General features: G+C 38.4%; 1 protein-coding gene across 1 annotated transcript in view; it reads left to right on the top strand.

Annotated features, from left to right (window-relative positions):
* c5h8orf34 (chromosome 5 C8orf34 homolog) overlaps positions 1 to 3,545 on the top strand; it is a 56,761-nt gene extending 53,216 nt beyond the window's left edge. Inside the window, exon 15 of the mRNA XM_040127425.1 lies at positions 341 to 3,545. Within this exon, the coding sequence (XP_039983359.1) occupies positions 341 to 348 (8 nt within the window). The 3' untranslated portion in view covers positions 349 to 3,545. The remainder of the gene's footprint in view (positions 1 to 340) is intronic.
* The last annotated feature ends 22,318 nt before the right edge of the window (positions 3,546 to 25,863 follow it).

The raw sequence follows: 25,863 nt of genomic DNA, 5'->3' as shown, positions 1-25,863 counted from the left end.
TGCCAGTGTCAGTGTGCCAGTCTGGAAGGAGATCTGAGAGCAGGCTGCTGCTGCTTGGCTATCAGAGAGGCCAGAGCATTGCCACGGTAACCAAACTTAAAGCCAGCTGCTTAAGTCAACCCAATCATTGCTCTCCCATATCTTATTATAAAATATGGTCATTGGAACTTAAAGTGGGCAGCACCAGGCCTCATTTTCTTCCGCATGTTTGTCTATGACATGGTCAAATATTAAATGGCTGTTTAATAGTAATTGCCACAGTTATTATTCTTATTACTGGTTAAATCTGTCTGATTTTGGTTACTAGGAGACTGATGTTTTTGTCTTTCATTTTTCACAGGCCTATAGTGATGAAGACCAGAGACATTGATCCAATCAAACTATTATGCAAACCACTGGAAATTTTGAATATGTGTACAGAATCAATTATTTTTATAATTCATATGAGTGAAAAAAAAGATTATATACTTTTTTTCACAGATATTTCATAGACATTGTACTGTAACTCTATGATAACATGTGAAAATATTACTTCAGAGTATGAAATACAACATTTATTTTTGTTTGCTCTATAGCATGCTATTGAACTTCCATGTGGAGTCTAGAAACAGATGCATTTAGTTGTTGGCAGACTCTTTCTATGCCTAGCTCATATTCACGTTGTGAGGGCAGCACACCCATGTTAAGAAAACATTTACTGATATGCACTGTTAAAAGATGTAGTGTTTTTCAAATAACAAATACGCAAGTCATGGGGGAATACAAGGAATGCCGTTATCTTAATTAAAATGATTTGGTGCACATGTCCCAATTCTGTTTATGTGCTTCCTTTTGTATTTAAAAAATTCTGAATTTCAATGTGCAAACACTAACAGAGGAGTTAAACTGTGGAGCTGTAGAAATCTATCCTGACCATTACTACATTGCTCGTGTGTGTTTGCCTGGGCATGTTTTGGTTAAAGTGTGGTTGTCTGAGTGTTACACATGCAACGTCAGCACTAGAGACACACACCATGGACACACTCTCCAACCTGACACAGTCTGATCCCTCCATTCGAACCCTACTCAGTTTTGTGGTATGTTACACCCTGCCATGCCAACTTTTGGCTTTTTCTGTCTCTTTTGATGTGGTCAACAATCTACTCAAATCTCCTGTCTCATTTCTTTGAGGGTGATTCCTGTAAAAGGATGTGTGAGAGGACTAATCACTTAAAATCCCATCCCGTAAAACATGTTATGTGGATTAATGTCCAGTGTATTTCAGCACATTTATTGCTCATTTGAAAGAATGTGGTTTTGAAAGATCTGTGGAAGAATTTGAGGACATGGCATAACCGAGTCAAATCTGTGCCTTGATATAATCTTTATATCACTATAAACAATATTTTCCTGTCAGAAAAGGGAAATGACTTGCATTGCATATAGCAATTCTCCTACTTCATGTTACATTTCCACTTTGTTGGAGGGGAGTTCAGAGTGTGATCACTATCTGTTCTCACCAGCATGCTATCTTCGTTTATACTCTTCTGGAACTTCTTTGAGTTCATATGTCTCCTCCAGTCTTTCAGTTGTTATGTCAGCATAATATCAAGGCATGAGGAGTTCTGAAATAAGGCAAGACAGTTTGTGAGATTAAGACTTCAATTACTGCCAAAGATTTAACACAAAGACAGCGCTCTGATGCTTTCCCTCCCTCTGTGTATCTGTAAATGCCTCAGTGCGAAACAACTTATAAAGCTGAAATGGTGGCAACATTACTGATACCTTTTCTTTGTATAGTATCTTATTATAGCCATAGGACTTCTTTATGATTATTCCAAAGATGATCGTGATTGTTAATTTTACACTGCATATATAATCATTTAGTTAAAACTGCACAATATCAGTCATGTATGCAATGTTATTAAGAATCAGAGTTTCATAGTTTCATATTATTAATACCATCTCTCTGGAGCATGAAACCTCTATCTTTAAAAGTATGTTTTATGTGCAGGCTTTATACACCAGGCCCATTCAAAGCAACTGCAAAGGCCACCCAGGAATAGCGGCAGACATCACTGTACTTACTGGGAGATCCAGACCACCATCAATGGTCAGCAGGCTGACCAAGGTCTTAATTTACAACTGAACAGACTGGGATTTATCCTAACATACAGCACAAATAAAATCTATGGTGGAAGGGAGGTATGCTTTGAAGGCATATAAAGTCAGTATCACTCGCTGCCTCAAATGTTCCAGTATGGTGAGAATATGTTATATGTGGAAAACTAGCAGTGAGTGTATGTGAGACTGGGTCTGTGTCAGTGCACACAGAAAGTGTGTGCAGATTTGTAAAACTGTTGAGCTTTTTGTTAAAATGAGAGCTGTGATACTGAGTAAGAAATAAACCATAAGGTTTGAAAGTTGGGTTGGAAATTTAATATATAATTAATTACCTTCTATAGCCTCTTAAAATGAAGAGGGGTGAGAGGGAAATGAAGAGCAGGAGGACACAGCGCATGTACATACGCCATGGTAATATGTTTTATTTAACATTTACTTTAATATTCTCAGTTCTTTAAATACTTTACATTTTCCAAGAAAAAAATGCCATCTCCTGTCATCTTCCCTTACCATGTCCAGACCATTGTTTGTACATTACATTCTCTCTCTTTAATATTAAAAGAAAGCAATCTGAATAAATAGCTAGTACTTTACGTAAAGCTATGGTATCACTAAACTAGCGCATGTATAATTATGGAAAAGCTCCATTTTAAAACGTTTTTGTGAGGACTCCTCTACAGAACCAACCGGGTAGGTTTGTGTGGCTGTTTTTTATGGTAACTGTAATTCAAAACATAATCAACAATCTGGATTTTGTTTTCTGTGTTCATTGAAGTGAATTTCCTGCTCTCACAGAGCTAATGAAATCAGCCTCCACTGTTATTTAACTGTTAACTTCATCAAGGCTGTCATCAACATGAAAGTTACCTTGTTGCTCTGTGCTGTCATTTCAAGCCATGTTCTGCCCCACTAAAGAAATTCACTTTGTTTTACAATATTTATAGTAATAAACATTTATAGTTGCAGTAGAAGCTAAAATAAACAGTCTGACCCCTGTCATTGTGTGCATAGCAGATCATGAGTTCACATCTTGTTGACAGCACAGAGTTCATGTTCACAGCCAGTATTGAGCTGTTCTGCTCCATTGGAACAAAGGGTGTACAATTACCCCAATCTTGGACATGTATTTTGGTAACCTCATAGTATTTTGGGAGTTGATGATTAATAAGAAACATCAAAGAAAAACATGCAGCCTTATTTCAGCCAGATTTCAGCCCTATATGATGTTTAAAATCATGCTCTCTTCCATGGTTTGTCTAAACCTTTTAAAAATCGATGGTCAAAGTGGGAAACAGACCCAGGGTCTGAGGTTGGCAGTGAGCATGACAATGAAGAGGATGTGTTGTCTTATTCATTGCCATGTGGGATTTATTATTGAATGCTAACAAAATAATAATTAAAATTTTCCTAAAATTCTTAGGCGTTCAAATATTGTCATGATTATTGGTGGATTTAAATTTTTATTTTTTATTTTACAATGCATCGTAAAATGTCCCTCTGGGTCATCTGTAGCAAAGTGGCAAGTGTGCTTTTATTTACAGTATTGCACTTTTAAATTTTTGATAATAAACCTGTTTTTCTTGTGTGCAGTCTCTCATTGTCTATACTTCCATATTTTTACCTGAGAGAGTTTAATTCATCAAAGCCTTAAAAGTACTCCAACTGAAAGTCATGTTGTTATGATAAAAACTAATAGGACATGCAGGATGGCTGATATATCTCCAGCTCATCCTCCTCGGTTTAATGTAGTCCTAATAATCATTATTTTTACATTTGAATTCTAGATCAATGACTATACTTTAAAGTCAAAGGAATATCCCCGAGGGCACGTGTTTGATAAAACTTGATGCTGTTTAGAAGACATTTCCAGTTTTCTCAAAGACTCTCTTGCTGGAATTAAAAATATTGCATCTGCACCACAACAAATAATTTTAACTAGTTGCAGCTCTGTTTCTTAAACCACATGTGGCAGCTGGAGAACTGGAACACAACTAAAATATACTTTGCAATAACTTACAATAACTATAAAAATATTCCATCAACTTCTACTTCTTTTCTTCGAGTGATGGCAGACGGGGAGCAGCGAGGGTGTATTTCTGTCTTCCACAGGTCAAACGTTAATGAAACTATTAAATAGCTGTCACTTCCGGGTGCCATCTTCAACTGTGTGAATAACCTGGGTATCAGATGAAATGCCTTAATAGCGCGGGCCACACGTTATGTTTGTTGTAGTCGTTGAGAATTTCCTGGAAATGTCCTCAAAACACTGGTAATGTCACTAGTTAGCTCTGTAACTCAAATGCTATCGTTGAAAAAGTCCCAAATGTACAAAACAGTGATTACAGGAGAGGCACGGATACATTGAAGTTCAAGATAAAGGACATTTTCAAGGTAAGCTAACTACCTAGGCTGTGTTCTCTTTGTTGGTTGGTTTGCTGTTTTGATTTTTAATTTTTTTGCTCTAAACGAGAGATATTTAACATTGACTCCAGTTGCATACTATTTGAAGAGCTTGGGCTTGGTTTGTGTTACTTTTTTTTAGCAACAAAAATCACCAGAATAACTTCATTGCATTTAGTTAGCTTACACAGATTTTGTAGGCGCATGATAGTGTCAGCTTTTGCTGTGATACCACTTCATGAAGCTGTTCCCCTAACATGTACTGTAAATGTAAAATGAAAATCCAGTGTAAAGGAGAGATTACTATAGTTTTTTTGTGTTTTATTTGTGTAGCATATAAGATTATGTGTTAAGTCTCAGGAACACATCTTAAATCCATTCAGCATTGTTTAAACCTCAGACAACATATTGAAAATAATCTTTGACCATCCTTACCCCAACATTGTAATCCAGAAGATATCCATTATTTTTGTGTTGATAGTTGAGGCCATCTGGTTTGGCAGGCCTCGTGAATTGCTGAAGGACATACTGTCTGTGTTAAACAAGTGTTATGTTGTTTCTAGCTGAATAGTGTTCCCAACATTTTCAGCTGTTTGCTGTGACAGTTTACTGGCCTTTTCTTTTACAACTACACATGATGCAGTAACACAGACATTCATTTTGTTAATGCTTTTTCCATAAAGATCAAGGCGTCAATCTCAATTTTTGTGATAAATTACATGGAAATGGCTCATCCTCTTTGGTGTGTCGTGTTTAAAAGAAAAAGATTGCTACTGGGATTAACAAATGCTTTTAAGATCCTTTGGAACATCATGTGTTTAATGCTGTTCCAAAGAGTTGTTCAGATAAATCCAGAAGGATTACATAGTGGATGGATAAACAGAAATCCTGTTGAGATCTCTGGCTGATTGTGAGGCTTTTCTGTCAACTCTTTGTAAGAGTCACATGAGGCCCTGGAGCCTTAAGAGTACTCCGCACTTTAAAGTTGAATTGTGAGACCTCAGTGTGTGAGAACGGTAGTCTGAGCTGTCCTATCTGTATCTCCCTTTTCTTTCTCACACACTAATTTATGGTTTTTCTCCCTGACCATGATGTGGTCAGTTTTCCAGACGCTTGGGGATCTTTTCAAAAGCTGGGCTGTGTGTGTGTTACACGTTGGCAGGCCTTGTGGTGGATGAGGCTTAGACCTGGGTCAGATGACTCATCCAAACTCAGTGCTTGTCTCAGGGTACAAGGAATCTTTGTGCTCGTATTAGTTTTATTATTCTTTCAAATGCAAGGATCTAATCCTAGTCTGGTGGTGTGCCTCATCGTGGAAATGTTTGCATTTGCTTGTGTGGAATTTTTTTTTAAATCCACATCTGGAGTGGAGTGAAACAAAATATTGTGGCAGGGACACAAAAGCACTGTTAACCTGATCATTTGTATAGCTATTGTAAAAGTGCTTTCTCTCCTACATCCACTCATGGTCCATCAGGGTAATGTGGAACACCTCCACTGCTGCAGTTATACTTGTGTTTTGTTTTACCATCAGAGGTGATCGTTTCCATATCCTGTGCTCCAAAAGTGCCAACAATCCCTCCGGATCCCTGCTCTTTTATGTTTTCATTTACATATAAAGTTGCAATGAATTTATTGAGTCTGCACATGAATTTTTACTCCAGCTCTTGCTGGAGGCTGCTGGTGGATGGTTGGGTAAACTGTATCTGTAGAACCTAATTTCTTTGATTTACCTTTATAAATTCACCCTTATTTCCTCTGTGTAGTAAATATATACATATATATAACTTTTTGTCATCATGCCGAATATCAAGTAGAGAAAGTCTTACTCATCAGATTTCTTTTTTGTGATAGTTATTATCTTAATCCAGATGCTACAGAGTCAATGTGTTGTCTGTGTGATTTGCCAGGACCAGTCAAATATGATCAGAGAACACTAATCCAGCAGTAATTCTCCCACCAGATGCTAATTAGAATCATATTCCAGTAAAAGCATTGTCATGTTACTATCTTCCTTTGTTGTAAAGATGACATAAATATTTGAGATGTCAAATGAAGAGATTTTTAGGGATGAAATGGTAATAAATTGTCAGATCCAGTTTGCCAGATTACATAAAGTGATATATGTGTATACTGTGGCCTTGTGCATAATGAGGATTGATTGTCTTTGCTGAACCTTAAACATTTGCTAATAACTTTGGACACATTTGTGGCTTTATTATGTCTGCCCGTAACAAAACCATACTACCACATATACCACCACTGTATAAAAGTCCACTCAACATTTAATAGCTCATTCCTGTGCAGAAACATTAATTTTAAAGTGATCTTCAGAGCTTTTAATGATTAAAGAGTTTTTCTCACAAAATACAGTCTGCGTTGCTCCTTTCCTTCCCTTCTTACGGTACTGAATTCTTAAGCACTTACGGTAAGTACAGTTACATGTTCCAGATAACCCACTGCTCTTAACCTCCTAATACTAAAACTGGGTAAGCGGTAGAAATAATATTGAATCATTTGATTTGGCAATAAAGCCTCGTTTGTAGTATCCATGTTATTCCATTAGTGCTCCCAGGGACAGCGTGCAGGTGAAGGTTGGAGTATGACTGAATGATGCTGTTACTGGCTAGTCGGGCGGGGAGGAGCCATGTGATCGGCTCTGTTCAATAAACTCATGTGAATCTCTCACCAAAGGAGACCAGAGAATGTCTGTAGTAATGCCAGAAGAAGTTTGACGGCTTTCAGCTGCTTCACACCTGCTGCTCCTTTTCTGTCCTCTCTCTCCTTTCCTCTGCTCTCTCCCCTAGTTTATCATGTCCCTTATTTGTCAGGTAGTGTATGAGTGGCTTGTCATTGTCTCTCTTTTTGCGCATAATTGTCATCAGAATTAGCTTCAGTCAGTTGATGATAGTCAAGGGCCCCTGGCTTGTAGGTCATAGCAGAGAAAATGGCAAAGGACAGATTAATTGTTATTGTGTGAGTAACTGTGGTGTGTTTGGTTTTCTTCCTTCCCAATCACAGAGATGACGCTGTTTCCTCTCATCAAAGACTAATGCTGCCAAGAGCCTGATCTCAATTTCCCAGCAATGTAATGCTAAGTGGAATTATTTAGAGGTCATGATACATTAGCTTCAGCCCGGTTGAACTGTGGCATGTTGGATGGACCGGAATATTAACAAGTCAGATTTGTTGTTCTGACAGTTTGTCATAATTTGCTAAAGATGTTGAGAGTATCAACATACAAAGAAGATGAATTCCCTGAACTTTTTACGGCAGAGCTTGGATGAAATTCTGTTTCAGAGTCATACATGTTTTTGCTTTGGCTGCACAAAATGCTTTCCATTTTCTGGGTTTCAGTTTTATTATTTTGAGCAAAGAATGACTGGAAGTCTATACCAGCTCTCCCAGATAATTTTTTCACTATATCCACCCTAAGGGCAGTTTAAACCTCATTTCTATTTAGGGCCATTTTCATCAAAAGTTGTAAATGTAATGTTTATCCAAACTGATTGCCTCTGAAACCTCAGTAGATCATTTGAACCATGGGAATAGAGTTAACGCAAAAGAAAATGTTGTGTCAGAAGGTTACCAAGCAGGTAGGCTACCTCAACCACCAGCTTTGGAACGATATTGCAGCCACACTGTTTAGTCTCCTATTAAGTAGAAACCACAAAGATCTAGAGAGGTGGGTTAAAAAAATGGTACAGTCTAGTAAAATCCTGAACCCACAAGTGTGATCTATACAATATGTATGATAGGCGTACAGTCAGACTTAGTAGTACATGATCTCGTTGGTGTGAGCCCTAGAGCGAACATGAAAATAAAATGGTTTTATTGGATTAGAGGGGAAACACCACTAATGGTATCCAAAGTAACTTTGTGCGGAATGGGTAGAAAGATCATCACTAGATATATAGGATGTGTATAGAATGGATTATAAGCTTTAATAGACAGCATATCCACTCGTCTTAAAAGTCATCCATTCAGTTGAGGCTTGTTACGTTTACATTAACAACCTAAAAAAGGCAGTTGTCAAATGATTCGATTCTGGAACTGAATATGAGCCATCAGTGGACTGAAGCTGCCTGTAAAATCCCCCTTTAAATTGATTTTGATATTTATGTCACATTTCAGCTCATTTTAAAGAGGGGCCACTGAATGAATGAGGAGAAATCATTGATGTCAGTGATAGGTTAGCTTGTTGGACTTGAGATAATGAATATATCATGCTGAAGTTTAAGAGTCCTTCAAGTCTAGGCCAAACAATGAGGGCTTTGGGGCTGATACTAGTTTCTGATATATTTTCATCAAGCTGAGAGGTGCTTGGGACTTGCCAACAGTTTTGAGGGAGAAAAAGAAGAGCAACTAGAGAAGAGAGAAGAGCTGTAGTATGACTGTTGATAAATGTATCTTGCCAACAGCTGTTGTCTTTTTGACTCAGATTAAATGGGAGAGATGCAGGGAGTGAAGGCGTGAGGAGGTTGAACTGTGCCAGCCCTCCACAAGAGGGCACAGATGATGTTGCTGAGGGAGGTGAATTGAAATCTCCTCCTGGAATGTTTCAGATGATATAGCTGGTTGGTAGGACCCATGGACTCATGTTTGCCCTGGCCTGACTCTAGTCTTTAATCTTCTGCTGTTATAAATTACATATTCAGAGTTTGCTGAAAAACTGAAAGTCCACAGCTACAGAATGTTCTGTAATGATAACTCAATTTCCACTTAAATACATATCTTTGGCAGTTGAGAGGACTGAATTCATACAGTTTTTACATACTTTTACATAAATACTTTTTAATTTCCGTTCGGAGTGTTACATGTAAGGGTGTATGATCCTTTCAGGAGTCTACATTATAAAGGCTACAGAGTGATGATGCAAAATACCTAGGGCAGATTTGGTACTCAATAGGCAGCTCCTTACAGTGTAGACTAAAAGTTTTTAATTTCTGTTGAGTATTATTAATACGCAGAGCACCTCTAACTGTTTGGAGATTATGAAACATATTTGGTCAACAATCCCGGTAACTTGCTAGAATAATTTCAAAGATCTGGTGTTTTTTAATGATTTACAAATAGGGAAAAGTTAAAACTTTTTTTTCACAAGTCAATGTGTTAATATTCCTACTAGAGCTGAAATTATTAGTTTATTAATCGCTCAGTTGATCAACAGAAAATAATCTGCAGCAATGTTTTGAGATGACATGCCAAGTATTCTCTTGGGAAGCTTCTCAAATGTGAATATTTGTTTTTTTTTCTCTTTCATGATTGTAAACCTGAACATCTTTGGGTTTTTCAGACAAAACATGACATCAGAAGATTTGAACTTGGGCTTTAGGAAATCGTGGAAATTTAAAAAATCTTACGGCACTTTATGGATTAAATGATTGATTGAGAAAGTCCTACCAGGTATCACATTTAACCTGTGGGGATTTATCGCACTTTCACCGCTTACTACCTTTCAACTTGGCTTTATAGGTTGACAAAAAACCTGTTGAAGGTAAAGATGCATTATTTGGTTCAATTGGTCCAAATTTCTTTGATGTTTGTTGAGATATTCATTGAGATATTCCTTAAATAAAAGTACTTAAGCAGTTGGTCTCTCTTCAGAAATTTAGTTACGCAGGCTATTATTGTAGCTCCTCAGTTGGTGAACAGAAGACTGGAATTGTTCTTGGCAATTCTCAGGCATGAAATTTTTAAAGTCATTTCTTGGAGAACACTTGTACTTGGTCAAATTTTCCATTTATAAATAAGGGTTTACTCATCTACAATGATGTTCTCCTTCCTCAGGTCAGGTTTACTACCTCTGTCTGCTTTGCTGAGCAGACTGTGAAGTAGGACTATGAAATGATCTTAATGGCATCACCTGTGCTTTAGTGCTGGATGTCAGATGCCGACATAGAGGAGCAGTCTTAAGGTTTGATTTACAGGAACATGTGGACAGGGCTGATGTTTGTCTTTGCAGTTGGTGTGCTATTACAGAGCCTTTGACTCTGTAAATGGCCCATATGGAGTCAGTGACATCTGAAGTTGTCTTAATGTGTGTAGAGTTTTGCTTGAATTGATAAGTGAGTAGAGTGGTTCCCTCAAGGGGTGGGAAACCGCACATGCTCTTAGTTGATGTCAAAAAAACTAATCATCCAAACTAAAATTTGTGCTTTGAATTTATATCCTTTAACTTACATTAAACCATATTCTCATTCATAGTTTTTCATTGCAGCAGGATGTTTAAATTGATTATTTATCCTTTTGTCATAACTTTGTTTTCATTTCTGCAGTTTATGTAGACATGCTATTCTCTTGTGAGGCGAAAACCCTTCTTTATGGGAAAGATGTAGTATAGTTAGAAATCTGAATGCTGCCTGTGCTATACTATTATAGCATAAACCTAATTCACCATATACCAAATTGATACCTAAGGCAAGTGGTGAAGTGTAAACAGACAGGCAGCTGGTGAGACAGCCATGTGTCTTAGATAGAACAGCCACCCAGTCCATAATGTTGTGCAGTTTGAATTGTTTACTCCCTCCTCTCTGGCTGTCAGGGCCGAACAGAGGCGAGGAGACAACCACACAAAGGAAATATTTGTCCAATCTGTCCAAGCAAACTCGCCAATTGAGGACTGAACTTTCCCATCGCATTGCTCTGTGTCTGTGTGACATGTAAATGAAAGAGGAATTATGCTTTGAACTGAGCAAGAGGCAGCCTGTTCATTTAGAAAAAGTCATAGAGTTTAGTGACCACTGACAAATTATGCACCTGTTCCATTGAATTTTGACCCGGTCAAAATTAATCATAAGAAAATATATTTACGTTTTTACAATAATGAAGTTGAATTTAGACTGATCTATAGCATGGCAGCATTTTCAAAGCTACAAGCTACAAAGTTACAAGAGCGATATTGAAGACAAAAAGATAGTGGTTTTAGAATTCACTCACTTGCAATAATGTTTATCTGCAGATCCTAAATATGTTATTTTAATACACCACATTGAAGAGTTTTTAACCTTTTTAAAATAAGCCAAATCTTTGTCTGGACAATGATTAACATATGCAGACATCAAATATATCTTTATTGCGCCATAGCTGAAGGCTTGCCACACGGTGTTTTTCAAAGTGCCGCGGTTGAGAAAGTGGGGTTTCCTCCAGTCAGTATCTCCAAGCTTCTCAGGGGCTTTGCTACCAGCGTCACAAAGGGCCAGGAAGTCTCCTTATGTGTGCAACTACTAAAATGTTCATCTCTCTCAATTCATGAGATGGTGCTCAGTCTGCCGTCAAGAACCCTGATGTGTGTGTGTTTGGACTCAAATGGTTTGCCAGTGTGAAGTGAAAAGGGTTGCCAGGGTGGTGAAAGCAAGCTGTTTGCTCATGTCCAGACCCACAGAATGGATGAGGACACAGAAGGGATTTCTTTCTGGTGGACTTTTCTTCTGACCTTGCCTCTCTATGTTTGGAGAGACATGGAAACCTCAGTTGGAATGGACAGGCATCTTATTGAATGAGGGAAGACTTAGGGCTTTTCACCCAACATGGTCTGAATGGGCTTTGGAGACAGCTAGTGAAAGTTGTGTGTGTTGGATGGGGGTTTGTTAAAATGAGGTCAACAATTGTTCTCTCCCTTTGGACTTATGGCCTGAAAACATGTTTTTTTAGATACTAATGATCTTACTGACCATGTTTATGTGTGTCCAGAGCATGTGGTAGATTGATAAGAAATGGTCGTCTGTACGATAGTTGACTGATGCAACTCAGGTGTGTCTGGGCCTTGCCTTCTGAGGTTCCATAGAGCTGCAGTACCATAAAACTTCAAAGCCTGGACTTAAGAAATCATCTGGGTTTGTTTCTCTCCATGCCAAGTACTTCTGCTTTGCTCTTGAGAACCATGGGGGGATTCGAAGAACAGCAGCACATTTTCAAAGGGAAATGAAGTGCATCTCCAAGAATTGCATCCAAAAAACACAGCTCTTGGCTTAATGCACAGGGCAACCTCAGTATATCTGAAGTTAATACCAATACACTGTAATAGGAAACACAGTGCTGAAACATATTTTCCTTGACTGGTCTGCTTATCTTTCCCACCACATGATGATATATCTACATTACTGTTTCACACAACATTGCTTTTAAAAGGAAAATATATGTATAGGTGTTGGTTGTGTTGGTGGCCTCACATCAATTAAAAAATCAACATACCATCATTTTTTCATCTTTTTTCCTTGTATCAACTGGAATTTGTGGAGTTCCAAATTGTAAGAATCCAAATGAGTAAAAGTTTCCTAAAACGAAGTTTCCCAATCCACCAAAGTAACATGCTTAATGTTTCCCTTTGTCATACAGTAGGCGTTAGTCATTCGCTTGTTGTCTGGCCTTATGCCTGGGACCACTTTGGTAGAAGCTAAATGATCCAGACAGCACTGCTCTCAGGGTCACACAGGCAAAACATTCTCTCTGCCATGATAAGGTGGCTTTGTGGAATTGACAGGAGTGGGGTTGGGAGCAATTTTTAAAAACTGGCTTTCAAAGGACACACGCGCACAGGAGGCACAGAGATTGTGCTCTTGTAATGGTTAGGCCAAGCCAGTTGACACAGTGTCAGGTACTGAAGGGATTTCTCTTTCCACTGCTTAATTAAATCCTCATACATAGCTTACCAAAGGCACCTATTTCAATTAAAAGCACTAGCTCTTTTGGTGTTGACAAGGATGGCTCTAGTATGTTAATAAATCCCATTCCTCATCGGGGGGGGGGGGTGTTGCATAAAGTGAAGGAGTTTACATATCTCAGGATCTTGTTCAAGAATGAGGGTAAAGTGGGGGTGGGTGGACGGGATCCTGTGATGCAGTTGTGACTTACTGACAGGTGTAGCAAGACCAGGGGTGAAAGGTCAAGAACGTTTCCATAGAAATACAGGTCTGGAACTGCTTCTGGTAACTTACTAGTTGGACAGAATGAGCAACCAACAGTATATTACCATGTTATATAATATACTTGTGGTATTTTGTCTTGTTTGAATTCTTATTTGCCATTTGCATTGCTGAGGAAAGTTTTTAATGGAGTTTGTCTTTACGAATTCTCACCAATTCTTTTCATCACATTCATTTTTTTTTAATCGTTATTTATTAAGCAATTTTATAACAATTGTGATGGTTGAAATCCTGTCCTGAAGACATGTCAGTGACCAATAATAGAAACACTAGCACCTATCATTCCATAGAAAGAGGAGGGGTTCCAAAAGTGCAGTCTAACAGTATTGAATTTTTGCTAACACTCTCAGGTTGCCAGGGTATCAATAGTGTTGCTCACATACGTCTTGTCCACTGTGACTAGAATAATACACATGACTACAGATGTTCAAATGTGTTCTTTCTCTTTTAAGATAGTGCTAATTAAAAAGCCACATTTGACAACAGAGGTGACAGAGGCTAGATGTATGCTAGGCCTAGTGGAAAGAAGTGCAGAATGGGCGCATTAACATCGGGTTAAACCAACATTGGGAATGGGAGCCAAGATCATTAGAGAGCGAGAGCGAGCACTGGGCAGGGTCAGGTTACATGTTATCGATTCCAGACCTGCCCTGAACCTGTCTGTCAAAGGAGAGGTGGAAGTGAAGAGGAGAGTGAGGAGGAGGAGGAGGAAGGAAAGACTGATGAGTGACACATTTTGACAAACAGGCTTTGCGGAATGGCGTCCATGCAGCTGGACACTGTTGCTTACTTTGGCATTGTAGAAGCGCCTAATCAGATCTGATGCTTGTATCAGCGCCATTTCAATTCACAGAATCGTTAACTAAATTGTTTGTGTGCTCTTTTTATTTTGGACAGGCTGCTGCCAGTGAGGTTGTAGGTCTGTCCAGTGATGTCGAACTTACAGTAGTTAGCAATTTTATTCAAGTGACACAAAACTAATATTGCAGTATGGATTGCCATTATGTCAGTGACTCTTTACAATGCTCTGAATTCAACTTTGGGATGTCTGTGGCCTGGATGTGACATCATTCAGGTAGGTGAACCCGGTGTTGGGTCAGGCCCTAATGAGACCCACAGAAGTGTCATTACAGTGACTGGGAGAAAGTTAGACTGTCGAGAGTAAAAAACCACCGGGTGGAATAGGCCCCTTCCCCTCCTCCTCATTCTCTTCCACCAGCTGCTTAACAGATGGAAGGACCTGTTGGCCAAAAAAGTGAAGGAGAAGAAGGGAATGAGGGCAAAGAGGGGGAAAAAATTCATTGACAGATATAATGAACGAAAAGCAAATTTGCGGGTGCTTGAATCAGATCTTGGGGAGCAGATCTTGGGGAGCGCTGTGTGGACTAGTGTGTGTGTGTGTGTGTGTATGTGTAGGAGTGAAATTTAGCTATGGTCGCTGTTTGGGTTTTGCAATATTAGCGTTTGGTGTGTTTGTTTACAAGGCTTGCGCAATGAGGGAAGTCAGATGAGAAAGTGATGAGAATGTCAGCAGATTGGAGAGAGAGTGGGTGCAAGCCGTATGTGTGCGGCAAATATGCGTGTTTGCATTTGTGGTTAAGGAGCGCTGCAGCCAGAATAATCTCTGTCCTGCTGTTATTTACTTTCCAGGCCCTTCAGAGAGGAAACCAGTGGGTGTGGTGGGATCAACAGGGACTTGTCCTCCTCCATTTATACAAACACCACCTCCTTAGATCAGCTGAGAGTTTGCTCTGTCTGTGTGTGTCTGTGTTAATGAGTGTAAAATCTTTAAACTGTATGCACAGGTGGTAGCAACGGAAAAGGAAGTGAGGTCCCAGTTTAACTGCTGTCTTTGTTGGTTTTGGTTTTAATAGATAGATTGCGCCTATTCATGATATTTGATAAGTTCTGTAAAAAGTATAAGTGTATTGATAAAGTATCTAATAACAACCATTTCTGTTTACTATGAACAAGCCTTTAAATAAAATCAGTAACTTCATGTTTGGCTTTTGAAAGCCAACAGTAACCTATCAAAATAATTAGAGTGTAACAGATTTACCGTTTTATTACCATGGGACGCACTTTTCTTATTAAGGGACAAATTTTTGAAACACCTGAAGAAACAGTTTCTCAGTGGTGTTGACAGAGCCGTTACACTAAGTCAGTATCTTCTTTAGTCTACACCAAAAATGTAAATTTTTCTGTTAAAATAAACATACTTTTGCTGATTTAGAGACTTCTAGTACGTTGTGGGCATGTTTGTTTTCATTTCCTGTAGAACTTGTCTCATTTTTAATTTGTCACAAATGCAAATTAATGGAGAAAAGATGTGAATGGACAAAAATAAGCTGTTTTCAAAGCTAATATTCAGATACGGACACAATGTTGTTAATCCTGTGAATTTCATTTTATCTGAATTAACTTCAAAGCAACACAAAACACTGAATATTTCTTAATTTGGGGTCATTCATGTATACATTCATGTCTATACTCATAGCAATTAACAGCACAAAAGGTCAAGAGTTTAGCTTTTGTCTTCTGTTCATTAATCAAGACGTAATAATACAAAGACTGATCAAGTTTTATCAGGGTGACGGTGCCCATACAAAACCATTTAACATTTAAATGTTTTATGGTGACATCTGACCTGATGACTTAACACTCAGGTGATGTTATTTCTGTTATTTCCTCTCTGACAGTAATCCTTTGTTTCTTTTTGTTTTCAGTCATGCATGCACATGCTCATGGACAAAGGAAATTAATTTACTGTGAAGGCCCACCAATTTCAACATCATTTTGTGTGTCTTGAACAAAGTAGAATCAAATTACATGCCTCAAATAAGCTGACTGAATATACTGGTAAAAACAATTGCAAGTGAATCTTAATTTAATAATAATGGAGCCCTCACAACCATTTTAATTAGAACAGATTTTAGAACACAAATGTATGTTGGGAACCTCTACCTTGTAGTCTTTAGCCACTTCCTCTGGGTTTCATAGATGTGTCTCTTCTCCTCAGTTAGGATGTAGAAGTAAATCTAGCAGGGCACACTATGCTGCATTGCACGTCAGTGCTTTGCAACTTCTTTATATCAATATGCTCCACTCATCTTTGTTGGATATTTCAGGGAAATCCTGACATGGAAAGGCTTTCCTCCCTCAGCTCAACTTGATTTTTTTTGTCAGTCCATCTCAGCAGGAGTACACCGTATATACTGTATCATGGGTGAGGTGGTTATCTTAGATTTGGCTTGGACTAGGGGTTGCAGTTCAGTCCTGTTTTTATAGCTCTGGTATGGTACCAGGTTTGGTGTCTTTTAGATTCAGAGGGTATTAAGTATGTTTATAAAATGTTTCCTGGCCTCAAATACCTTTAAAGGCCTGTTGCATCTCAAATCTTTTATGAGTGCCTTTTTTAAACTTTGTCTTTATTAAGAGCATTTATCCTTACATTTGCTGAATATTTTGTTTACCATTTTACTGCCAGGGAGTCTTTTTTTCATTCTTCACTTCTGCTAAAAATGTGTCTTTAATACTGGTGACCTCTCCCAACAAGTGCTGGGACCAGCTTGGCATTTCTAATGTCTTAGGAATTGTTTGCTTGGCAGTCTGTATATCAACTTCAGTTGTTCCGGCTGTATTCTTTTTTTTAGCCTGCTTACATATTTTGTTCAGTTTTCTTAACCAATATTTCCCTTGGCCATAAGATGGTCAGCAACAATTTCCTTTTTGAATAATGTCTCCTTTAGTATCCATTTATATTCATTACACTCAGCTACGCTTTTACAACAGCATGATTGACAATCACTGTCATTGCTGTATCTCAAGTCAAATCCCTCACTTCCTCTTGCCCACCCTCTTCTCCACCTCCCACCTTGTTCTCTGTTGCACCTTCCTTACAACCCAAGGCTATAAAATGCTAATTTCCCGGTCAGTTGTCTTTGGGTTTTATTTTTGTTAACTGAGAGCAGACATGACCAGGCTGGGACACTTAGGGGTAGGTGAGGGACAGCTGCTCTACAGCTTGCTGATTGTGTGAGAAAATGGTCATCACAGGACTCTCCTCAGGGCTTTACTGCCCCCCCCGTTTTGTTCTGTTGGGAATGAGGCGCATGGTGATTCAGGCTTATATTCCTGCCACAGCGCCAACAGAGCTTTGGCTTGTCTACTTTGAAGGAAATTGTCCCAAAAGCTAGACGTCACCTGGACATTCTGAAATAGTCTTTTGACTGAATATAGCTCTGTGTTTTAAGGGTCAGACTTTTCTGCATCTTTCTTTATTGCTGTCTGCGCTAAAGGGCATTCTTGGAAAAAAAGATTGTTTTTTTGATAGTTATGTTGTTAGTATGTACTCAAATTGGATTTATGTCTGTCTGAGCAGTAGGTTAAAAGTTACCCTCAAGGGAATGTGCTAAAATAAACTGTTATGCCCCCATGGATCCTTAGGGAGTGCCTATAAACCAAAATTCCTCTCACAACTTAAATCCCCTTGTCTCTTATAGTAAAAACATGAATGGAAAATTGCAAGACTGAACATTCAAGGGTTGTTTTTATTAGGTGTTGAAGTTGTAGATGGTTGTCATGCGTAGATATTTGAAATCATTGCAGGTTCCTTCTGTGTGTTATACTTTCATCATGTTCATCTATTCACAGAGACTATGTCTTAAGCCCCATTAAACTTTTTAATTAGTCTAAGCTGGTCAAATGCTGTAGGTGTTAGTGCTGAGAATACCTCAGTGTTCTTAATAACCCATAAAGCAGCCACAAGTTCACGCAACTGCTGTTTGTTCTGCTGTGCACAAGTGAAATAATCGTAAGGCAGTGTGCCATAGTGTACAATCATATTAAGCGAACTGGCATCATTTGAAAAATCTTCCAAACTTGAAGCTGTACGCATTTTTAAGAGAGGAAGACCAAACATCCAGGTGTAAGTGAATGTGTATGTGCTATCTTTTGGCTATGTGACTGGAGATACTGGCTATGTAGAGTGGCCGGGACCTCCTGATAAGATCAGGAGAAGCCTGGAGTTATTGGAATCTCTCTTCGAAGACTGTCATTTCCTCTTTTATGTGTCTCCATTTAACGATGTAATTGAATAACCTTTGTTGGCCTTTTAGTTCTCATCCTAGATGTCCTTCGCTTCCATGCACTCTCTATTGCTTGTCTGTCTGAAGTTGTGCTGTGGAGACAGGTAGTCAGTTTGCTGTCAGAAACGAAAGAATGGCCTCTTATGTGCCTGTATAGAGGATATGTGTTTGTTTTGTATGGAAATTGCATTTAAGTTTAAATAAATGAGTGTTAAATGATGTCACACAGGATATTGTCAATATTATATGGTAGATAATGACTGTAAAGTATAAAAGTCAAGTGGCATTAATGTTGGATTTTGCATGCACTGTTTCTGATCTTTATTAAGAGTGAAGTTGTCTTGTCTTTTTTTATTGAGACCTTTGGTCGAAAGTTTGACTAGTGAGGTTTTGACACAAAGTTTATTTAGGCATTTATCCTTTATTTGACAGCTGACTGAATAGATGCAACAAAGGTGCCTGGCCGAAACTGCTGCAGATGTTGATGTTGTGCCCAGATTATAGTGAGTTTGAAGGAGTCATCTTTGTGCGCATGCGTATAATTGATTTATGCTGCAGTTTTGTAATACGGCCAGCACAGGTTTAAACAAAGCATTGCACTCTTCCTTTTTTAAAATGTGCCCCTATGTTTGCAGAGTCTACAAACAGAAAAATCTTGGAAATGTAGCCAGTCTTTGATGCAAAAGTCTGCTCCTCAGCATTTGATGCTATCATCACTCCATAAACTATGCTGAGGGTGAACACTTAGATAAGCACCAGCATATCATCCTGGTTTTCCTCAATGGACAGCTTTTTCTAACATTAAAATAAGTCAAGAGCCTGAGTGCTACTATAATTCATCAGCAGTCTGTTATTACAACTTTAGATGAAAGTTTCTGGTATTCATCTCCTGGATACAGATTCTTCCCAAAAGGAGCGTTTTTCCTGTGTTTAACAAATTAAAGGAGTTGGACTGTGAATACTTTAAATTGTCGTTGTCAAGATCCTTTCCTGTTTTTTAAACTTACATCAGGCCTCGGAGCCCACAGAGAAGCTCATGGCAATAATATCTAGAGAAATGCACTTGCAAATATATGTTCCCATTGTCTCTGTTTAGAAAAGTTTGCATTCACACTGCATCTCCAAATGGCCAAAAACATTTGGAACTTTCTTTTTATTATCACTCATTCTTCCATTTAATTATCTAATGTGTATAATGCTAAAAATAAAGACAAATACATATCAAAAGTTACCTGAGCAAACTTGATTTAAAGTTTAATTCTTTCCAGGCCCTTCAGAGAGGAAACCAGTGGGTGTGGTGGGATCAACAGGGACTTGTCCTCCTCCATTTATACAAACACCACCTCCTTAGATCAGCTGAGAGTTTGCTCTGTCTGTGTGTGTCAGACAAGTGTTTCAGCAGTAGTGACATTTTCCACTTTATGAAACACTATGCAACCATAGGAAATCAGTTATTGCTGAGTTTTTGAAGCCTAGGGTGATTGGGATTTTATATGAAGTAAAATCAAAATAAAATTTTTATATAAATGGACCTTGTTATATTATCTATTTATCCAAAAGTTAGATTTTTGTTTTTTGACATCCTTTTTCAACAAAGAAAAATTTGAAGCAGTGCACAGGAGAGGCCTGACCTTTTCAAGAATGACCCAGCCAGTGCCATGTGATCAATATTTTTTCCTTTCTTTTTTCAAGTCAGTGATGGTCCTAAATGGGTCCTGCAGCCTTGGCCTGTCTGGCCTTTCTCCCAGCCACACTAATCAGGGACCCTTGTGTATGCTTGTCTGGCTCTTTCACAGCCAGCCTGGGAGCTCCCCCTAATTTATGAGTCATTTCCTAAAGAAAACAAGCCGCCTCAGCAAGTCCTGATATAAGGATACCTATTGGCGGTTTAAGTGAGGTTTGATTACTGAGAGGGTGGAGTGGTAGCTAGAAGAGATGGAAGGAAGGAGATGGAGTGATGTCTGACAGGAGAAAAGAAGGATTTCTGAAGCACCTATGACACCAGTCAACATCTGGAATGATTGCAGAAGGGACAATAAAGGATTAAAGGAAGGCAGACCGAAGGAGGGAAGGAGAGAGAAAAGGGGTGGTGAGAAGTGATGCACAGCATAGCAAAGGTGGACATCCACAGGAAGCAGGACTTATGTGACTTACTCCAAAATTTAACAAAGGCAACCAAAATGAAATGCTTTATACCCTACACAGTTACAAATCACAACTAGACGTGCAATTGCTTTTTTAAGTCTGTCTCCCATTTTGGTTTAACGCCTGGTTGTTTTAAAACTGTATTCATTGTTGAATTCTTAAGATATTTCACTTGTTCAGGTGACATTGTTCATTGAGTAACAGCAAGACTAAGAGTTTACAGCCATGCTAGTGGCCCTGTGTACTAAGGCACAACTGTGCTTTAAAGTAAATGCTAACATAAGCAGCCCCAAGGCAAAATGCTCACAATGACAATGTTAACATGTCCAATAGTTGTCGAGATATTTCAGTCTGGACAAAAGTGGTAGATAGACCTAAAAGGTTATATTGGGAAAATATCCTTATAGTACAAATTACTAATAATGCTACATGGAATGCTAAACAACATAAGCATGGTCACCCTCAACCTATTAAGGCAAAAATAGGGTCAGTATGAGAGGAAACTATGTTAAACTATGTTAACTGTTATTGCAGCACCTGTGTTTTTAAAAGTGTATTAAATGGTCTTAAGGGCTCTCTGTTCGTCAACACTGCTAACATTGCTATGGGATAAGATAATCCTTTCATTGGATTACTATAACATAAGTGCTAATGTTCTTTTTACTGGTATTATATAGCTGTTGAAATACAGAAGGTTCATAGCTAGATTGCTGCAGCCTAGCATTAAGAAAATTCTAATCCCCCTTAGTATTGGTCCGTTCCTGGAAACCTCACAAATGTTGCATTGTAGTGGATTGACACAGAAGAACCCTGGACAAGCAGGAGACCTCCAACTATGATGTGAGCAGGAAGGCATTAACTTTACGTCGAAAAGGGGCGTTCAATTTCCATCCCTTTTATTTATTTGTCAGATTATCAAGGTTCTTTTGGTGCAGTAGGGTCCAAATAAATACAAGAACTGCCTGTAATGCTCCACTGCATTGTTCTGAGTTTAGACGATTCATTGGTGGACTCCACCACGTTTGCTAGGTTTGTTTGATTTTTGGTTGGCTGGTTTGGTCTCTTTGTGAAAAGCCTCACGGTTACACCAGCAGATTCTGATGAGGTCCAGTTATGATTAATTGTGGCCAGTTTCACAGAGTCATCTCTTGTTAACTTCATTTAACAGTTCAGTTTTTGTGAGCCAGTATATAGAAAATTATTTTTAAAATCTTCTTTCTGTCATTATTATTTTACTTTCCAAGTTGTAGTGTAATAGCAGAAGTTCTTTTAAATGAGATAGAGGATACAGTATGAGTCACTTATTAAATCATTATGTGCATGATGAGTTCACTCTCCTCTGGGCTTGAAGTTACTTGATTAAGTAGAGTGCTTCTAGTTTCACTATGAACCTACTGGCATATCACTCTACTGTGTAAATAATGAAGAGAGGTCAGAGCAACAGGGATTGTACCATATAAATATTGAATTTTCAGTTAAATGTAGCCATTAATTTGCCTAGCTTGGATTTCTCCAAGCTTTGCGTTCACACAATGCTGTTTCAAATTTGCCTTTGTTTGCAATTTGTGTAAATCAAGTGAACACTACAACTTATCCACTTGACAAATCTAGGAAATGAGTCCTGGCAGGCAGTTGGTTTTGGAAAGCCTGTCAGGAAAAGTATTTATAAGAGAGAAATCCATCTTTTGTTTGGCATAGACTTGGTGATAATGGTCTGGTCTGCACAAAATTCATCCTCACCATCATGAAGGCAAATAGAGCTAAGTAACTGTGTCCTCAGCTGCTTATGGAAAAGCAGTGGATCCAGATGTTTCTGCAGGGCTTATTTAACAGTGAGCATAAAAGCAGTAATTCTGAGAGCAGGAAGACGGGGAAAATGATCTTCTCGCATGGCAGAGTGGAGTAGTTTTCAGTTTACATCACACTTGTGAGAAGCACTCCCATCACACCACCTTGTTCTTCTGTTGCGGTCTAGTTTCAAACCTGGAATAACAGGTGTTTTTCATTGATGTTGTGCTTAACACAGTCTTTTAGTTAACTGCCTGTCTACTACTGTCCTCTTGCTGTGAATTACTGCCTGGGATTTGTGGCTTCCTAATCTTACCTCTTTGCACTGAGCTACTTTAACTGCTCTTTTGTATTTGAAAGAACAGATATATCATTCGGAATAAGGAGGGAATGGAAAAAATCTGCTTAAGTGTTTATATATAAATTAAGTCTTGTCTTTTTCATAACCAGATTTCCATTAATATGTAAACTGCACAAATAAGAAATTTTGTTGCATGCATGTCATCATTAATTCTGAAATTAACTAACCAGCCCAAGAAAATATTGAGCAGTCATTCATCAAAGCTAGAAGCTGCTAGTAAAGAACCGAAGGAACAGATCCTACCCCATCTCCCTGCACCTTTCAGAGATGTCTGTGCCTATGATGCTTTTTTCACTTGTAGGATTACCATTAAGGCTGGTTCCCACTTTTAAAGCCTCAGTTAGAGAAACACAGCAAAAGTGGTGTTAAAGGTTTGGGAGGCTGCATAAAGACAACGGTGTGTACTCTCTCATAAACCAGCATGAAGCAGGACAGCCACAAAGGCCTTCAAGGACATTGCTACATCTGTCTTAGAAGTCCACTCAGACCTCTAGAGAGTGAGCTGGCCTGACCTGGCTTTTCTAAACAAAATTTTCTGTTAACCTAAGGACTAATGACCGAGTAGCAGTTCTCTGAAAATATCAATAAGAGGAATATTTCCTAATTTTTCAAAAAGTTAGAATTTACATTTTTTTGCTGAGTTTTCTCTGACACAGTGGGTCTGATGTATACATCTCTTGTGCAGTTTGGAATCTAATGTAGGCTTATATAGCAGCCAGTGTCTGAGGTTGGAGAATATACAGGTGAATGGGTCATTGAGTTTATCAAACCAGCACCTCCCATCACAGATATTTCATTGAATGGCATATGACAGCTTTTACTAGTATACTATTATACTGAAATTAACATAATATTACATTTTATTATTGATACAAATAAAGAAATCTAAATTTTAGATAATCAAAGAAGAAAAACTGAACTGGTCACTCTGCAATTGAAAGCTGTGTCAAGCAATTTTTGCCACTCCAGGCGACAGATAGACCCAACAGACAAACTAAGAAAGACAGTCTTAATAAACCACCTATTTACTAAGTTGTAATCACTACTATGTTAACAGCTACAATTCCTCTAGCACACATGAGCAGAACACATGAACATCCCATTGGATCAATTTTTCTGACCACCTGATAAATTTAAGTCCAATGGTCACCCACCTTTTAGCTGTGCTATGGTCCAGCAGCTCTTGAGAAAAATATCAGGAGCTTAAGCATGATAATTCCTTTACTTTTTTAAAAATTAACTTGTCCTTTTCTGTTTCACACTTTAACAATAAAGTTTAGGCAACTTAAACTGAACTGAATTGAAATGAAACTCATTTTTACTGAGAGATGTGTTGAGCTTGTGAAGTAAAGCTAACTTCACAGTGATGCGGGAGGCAGTCCTAGTCCTAATAGCTGTGTAGCTAATTTTTTGGAAACTTTCTGTTGTTAGTAACTACTGGACACAGCTAAAAATGTTCCCAGGAAGACTTCCAGGTACAAAAAAGAAAAAATAGGAGACTATATATTGTGGAGAAATCTAAGCAACCAGAGATAATCTGTGTGCAGACTTATTATGGATGATGAAATGATCCAGTTTCCTCAATCTGATCCCACCAATACATGTAGATTGCAGTACAAGGCTGCATCTGGAGTTTTCTAAGTTAAAATTTGAAAGGCCTTTTGTGACATGAAAAAAAAATCAACAATTAGGAAACTGAATTGTATGAGCCAACACAAAGATGTCCTAATAAATCAATACACAACCTGGACTTGGAATTGAACTATAAAGCGGCAACCATTTTGATAGAGATTCACATTAGAAATGTCCAGGATAAACCATCCTTGCTACGTGTGCTGTTTCAAACGTTTGCCTGTAAGGAACCTAGACAACATAAAAAAGGCACTTAAGAATTACAACACTATTTTGTTACTGCATCCACTTTCAGACCTGCTGCAGTGTACTTACTGGGTGGTCATGCATCATTTGTTGTAGATGAAATATTCAAAGAGACAGATGGACACCAAGTTCTTTATTGATTTATTGCTTTTGACAACCAGCGGTCCTATGTGAGGAAAAATATTCCCCGTATTTATATTTTGTGTTCTATGTGCTGGTGGTACATATCTAACCACCACTCAGAGCTACAATGATGTATCTGTATATTTAATGAAAATAACATGTAGGCACTTTTCTTGGTATTTAATCTTTGGAGCATATGATAAAATATCCCAATCTTTGCGTTATAATTCTGTTCACATAGTGTCTTTTGACAGGTAAATATCACATTGGGATGTAGAACATGAACATTTTAACACCTGAATTAACTGCGCCAATCCAGCTTTCATGTTGCATCATAATAAAATAACATCTTATTGCAGAAAACAATCCTGTTATTAATTTCCACCCACAACCTCACTTTGGAGGTCTGAGGTTTGTGGGGGTGTTCTGGGATGGCACAGCATGAATGCAAGAGTGACAATCATTGCTTTGGGGGTTTGTATGTTGGTATTCTGTCATGGCAATGTGATGATGGTTGGTCTGACGTCAGCTACGTTGGGTACCACCAAAGCCAAAATAGGAGGGGGAGTTTTTATATTTTCTTGGTTTGTTACCTCCGCCAAGGTGGTCATGTTTTTACAGTTGTCTGTTTGTCCATTTGTTTATTTGTCAGCAGGATTACACAAAAAGGGCAGAACCAATTTGCACCAAACTTGGTGGAGAGATGGGGTATGGGCTAGGGAAGAATCCATTAAATTTTGGTGCGGATACATTTAAAGGGGCGTGTCCATTAATTTTTTATATCCCTTTCCTTAACATTGCAAGAGAGGACATTATTCAACATTTTCGTCAGTATCTGGCCTTGGCGGAGGTATGCGCTCTAGTGCCATTCTAGTTTGAAATGTCAATTTTTGCACTCTGCTCTGTCTTTGTGTTGTTAAAATAATCTTTATGGTTGTGCCTAGTCCTTTATTTACACCAGTTCAGTGCCAAGTGAAATTACTGTAAATGCCATTAATTTTAATGCCTTAGTCTAAATGATTTATACATTCATCGATGATTACCCAAAACACCT

This window comes from Xiphias gladius, chromosome 5 (genome assembly GCF_016859285.1).
Source record: "Xiphias gladius isolate SHS-SW01 ecotype Sanya breed wild chromosome 5, ASM1685928v1, whole genome shotgun sequence".
NCBI classification, from domain to species: domain Eukaryota; kingdom Metazoa; phylum Chordata; class Actinopteri; order Istiophoriformes; family Xiphiidae; genus Xiphias; species Xiphias gladius.
Note: the sequence above shows the minus strand (reverse complement) of the source record. Positions and strands in the feature narration are given on the sequence as shown.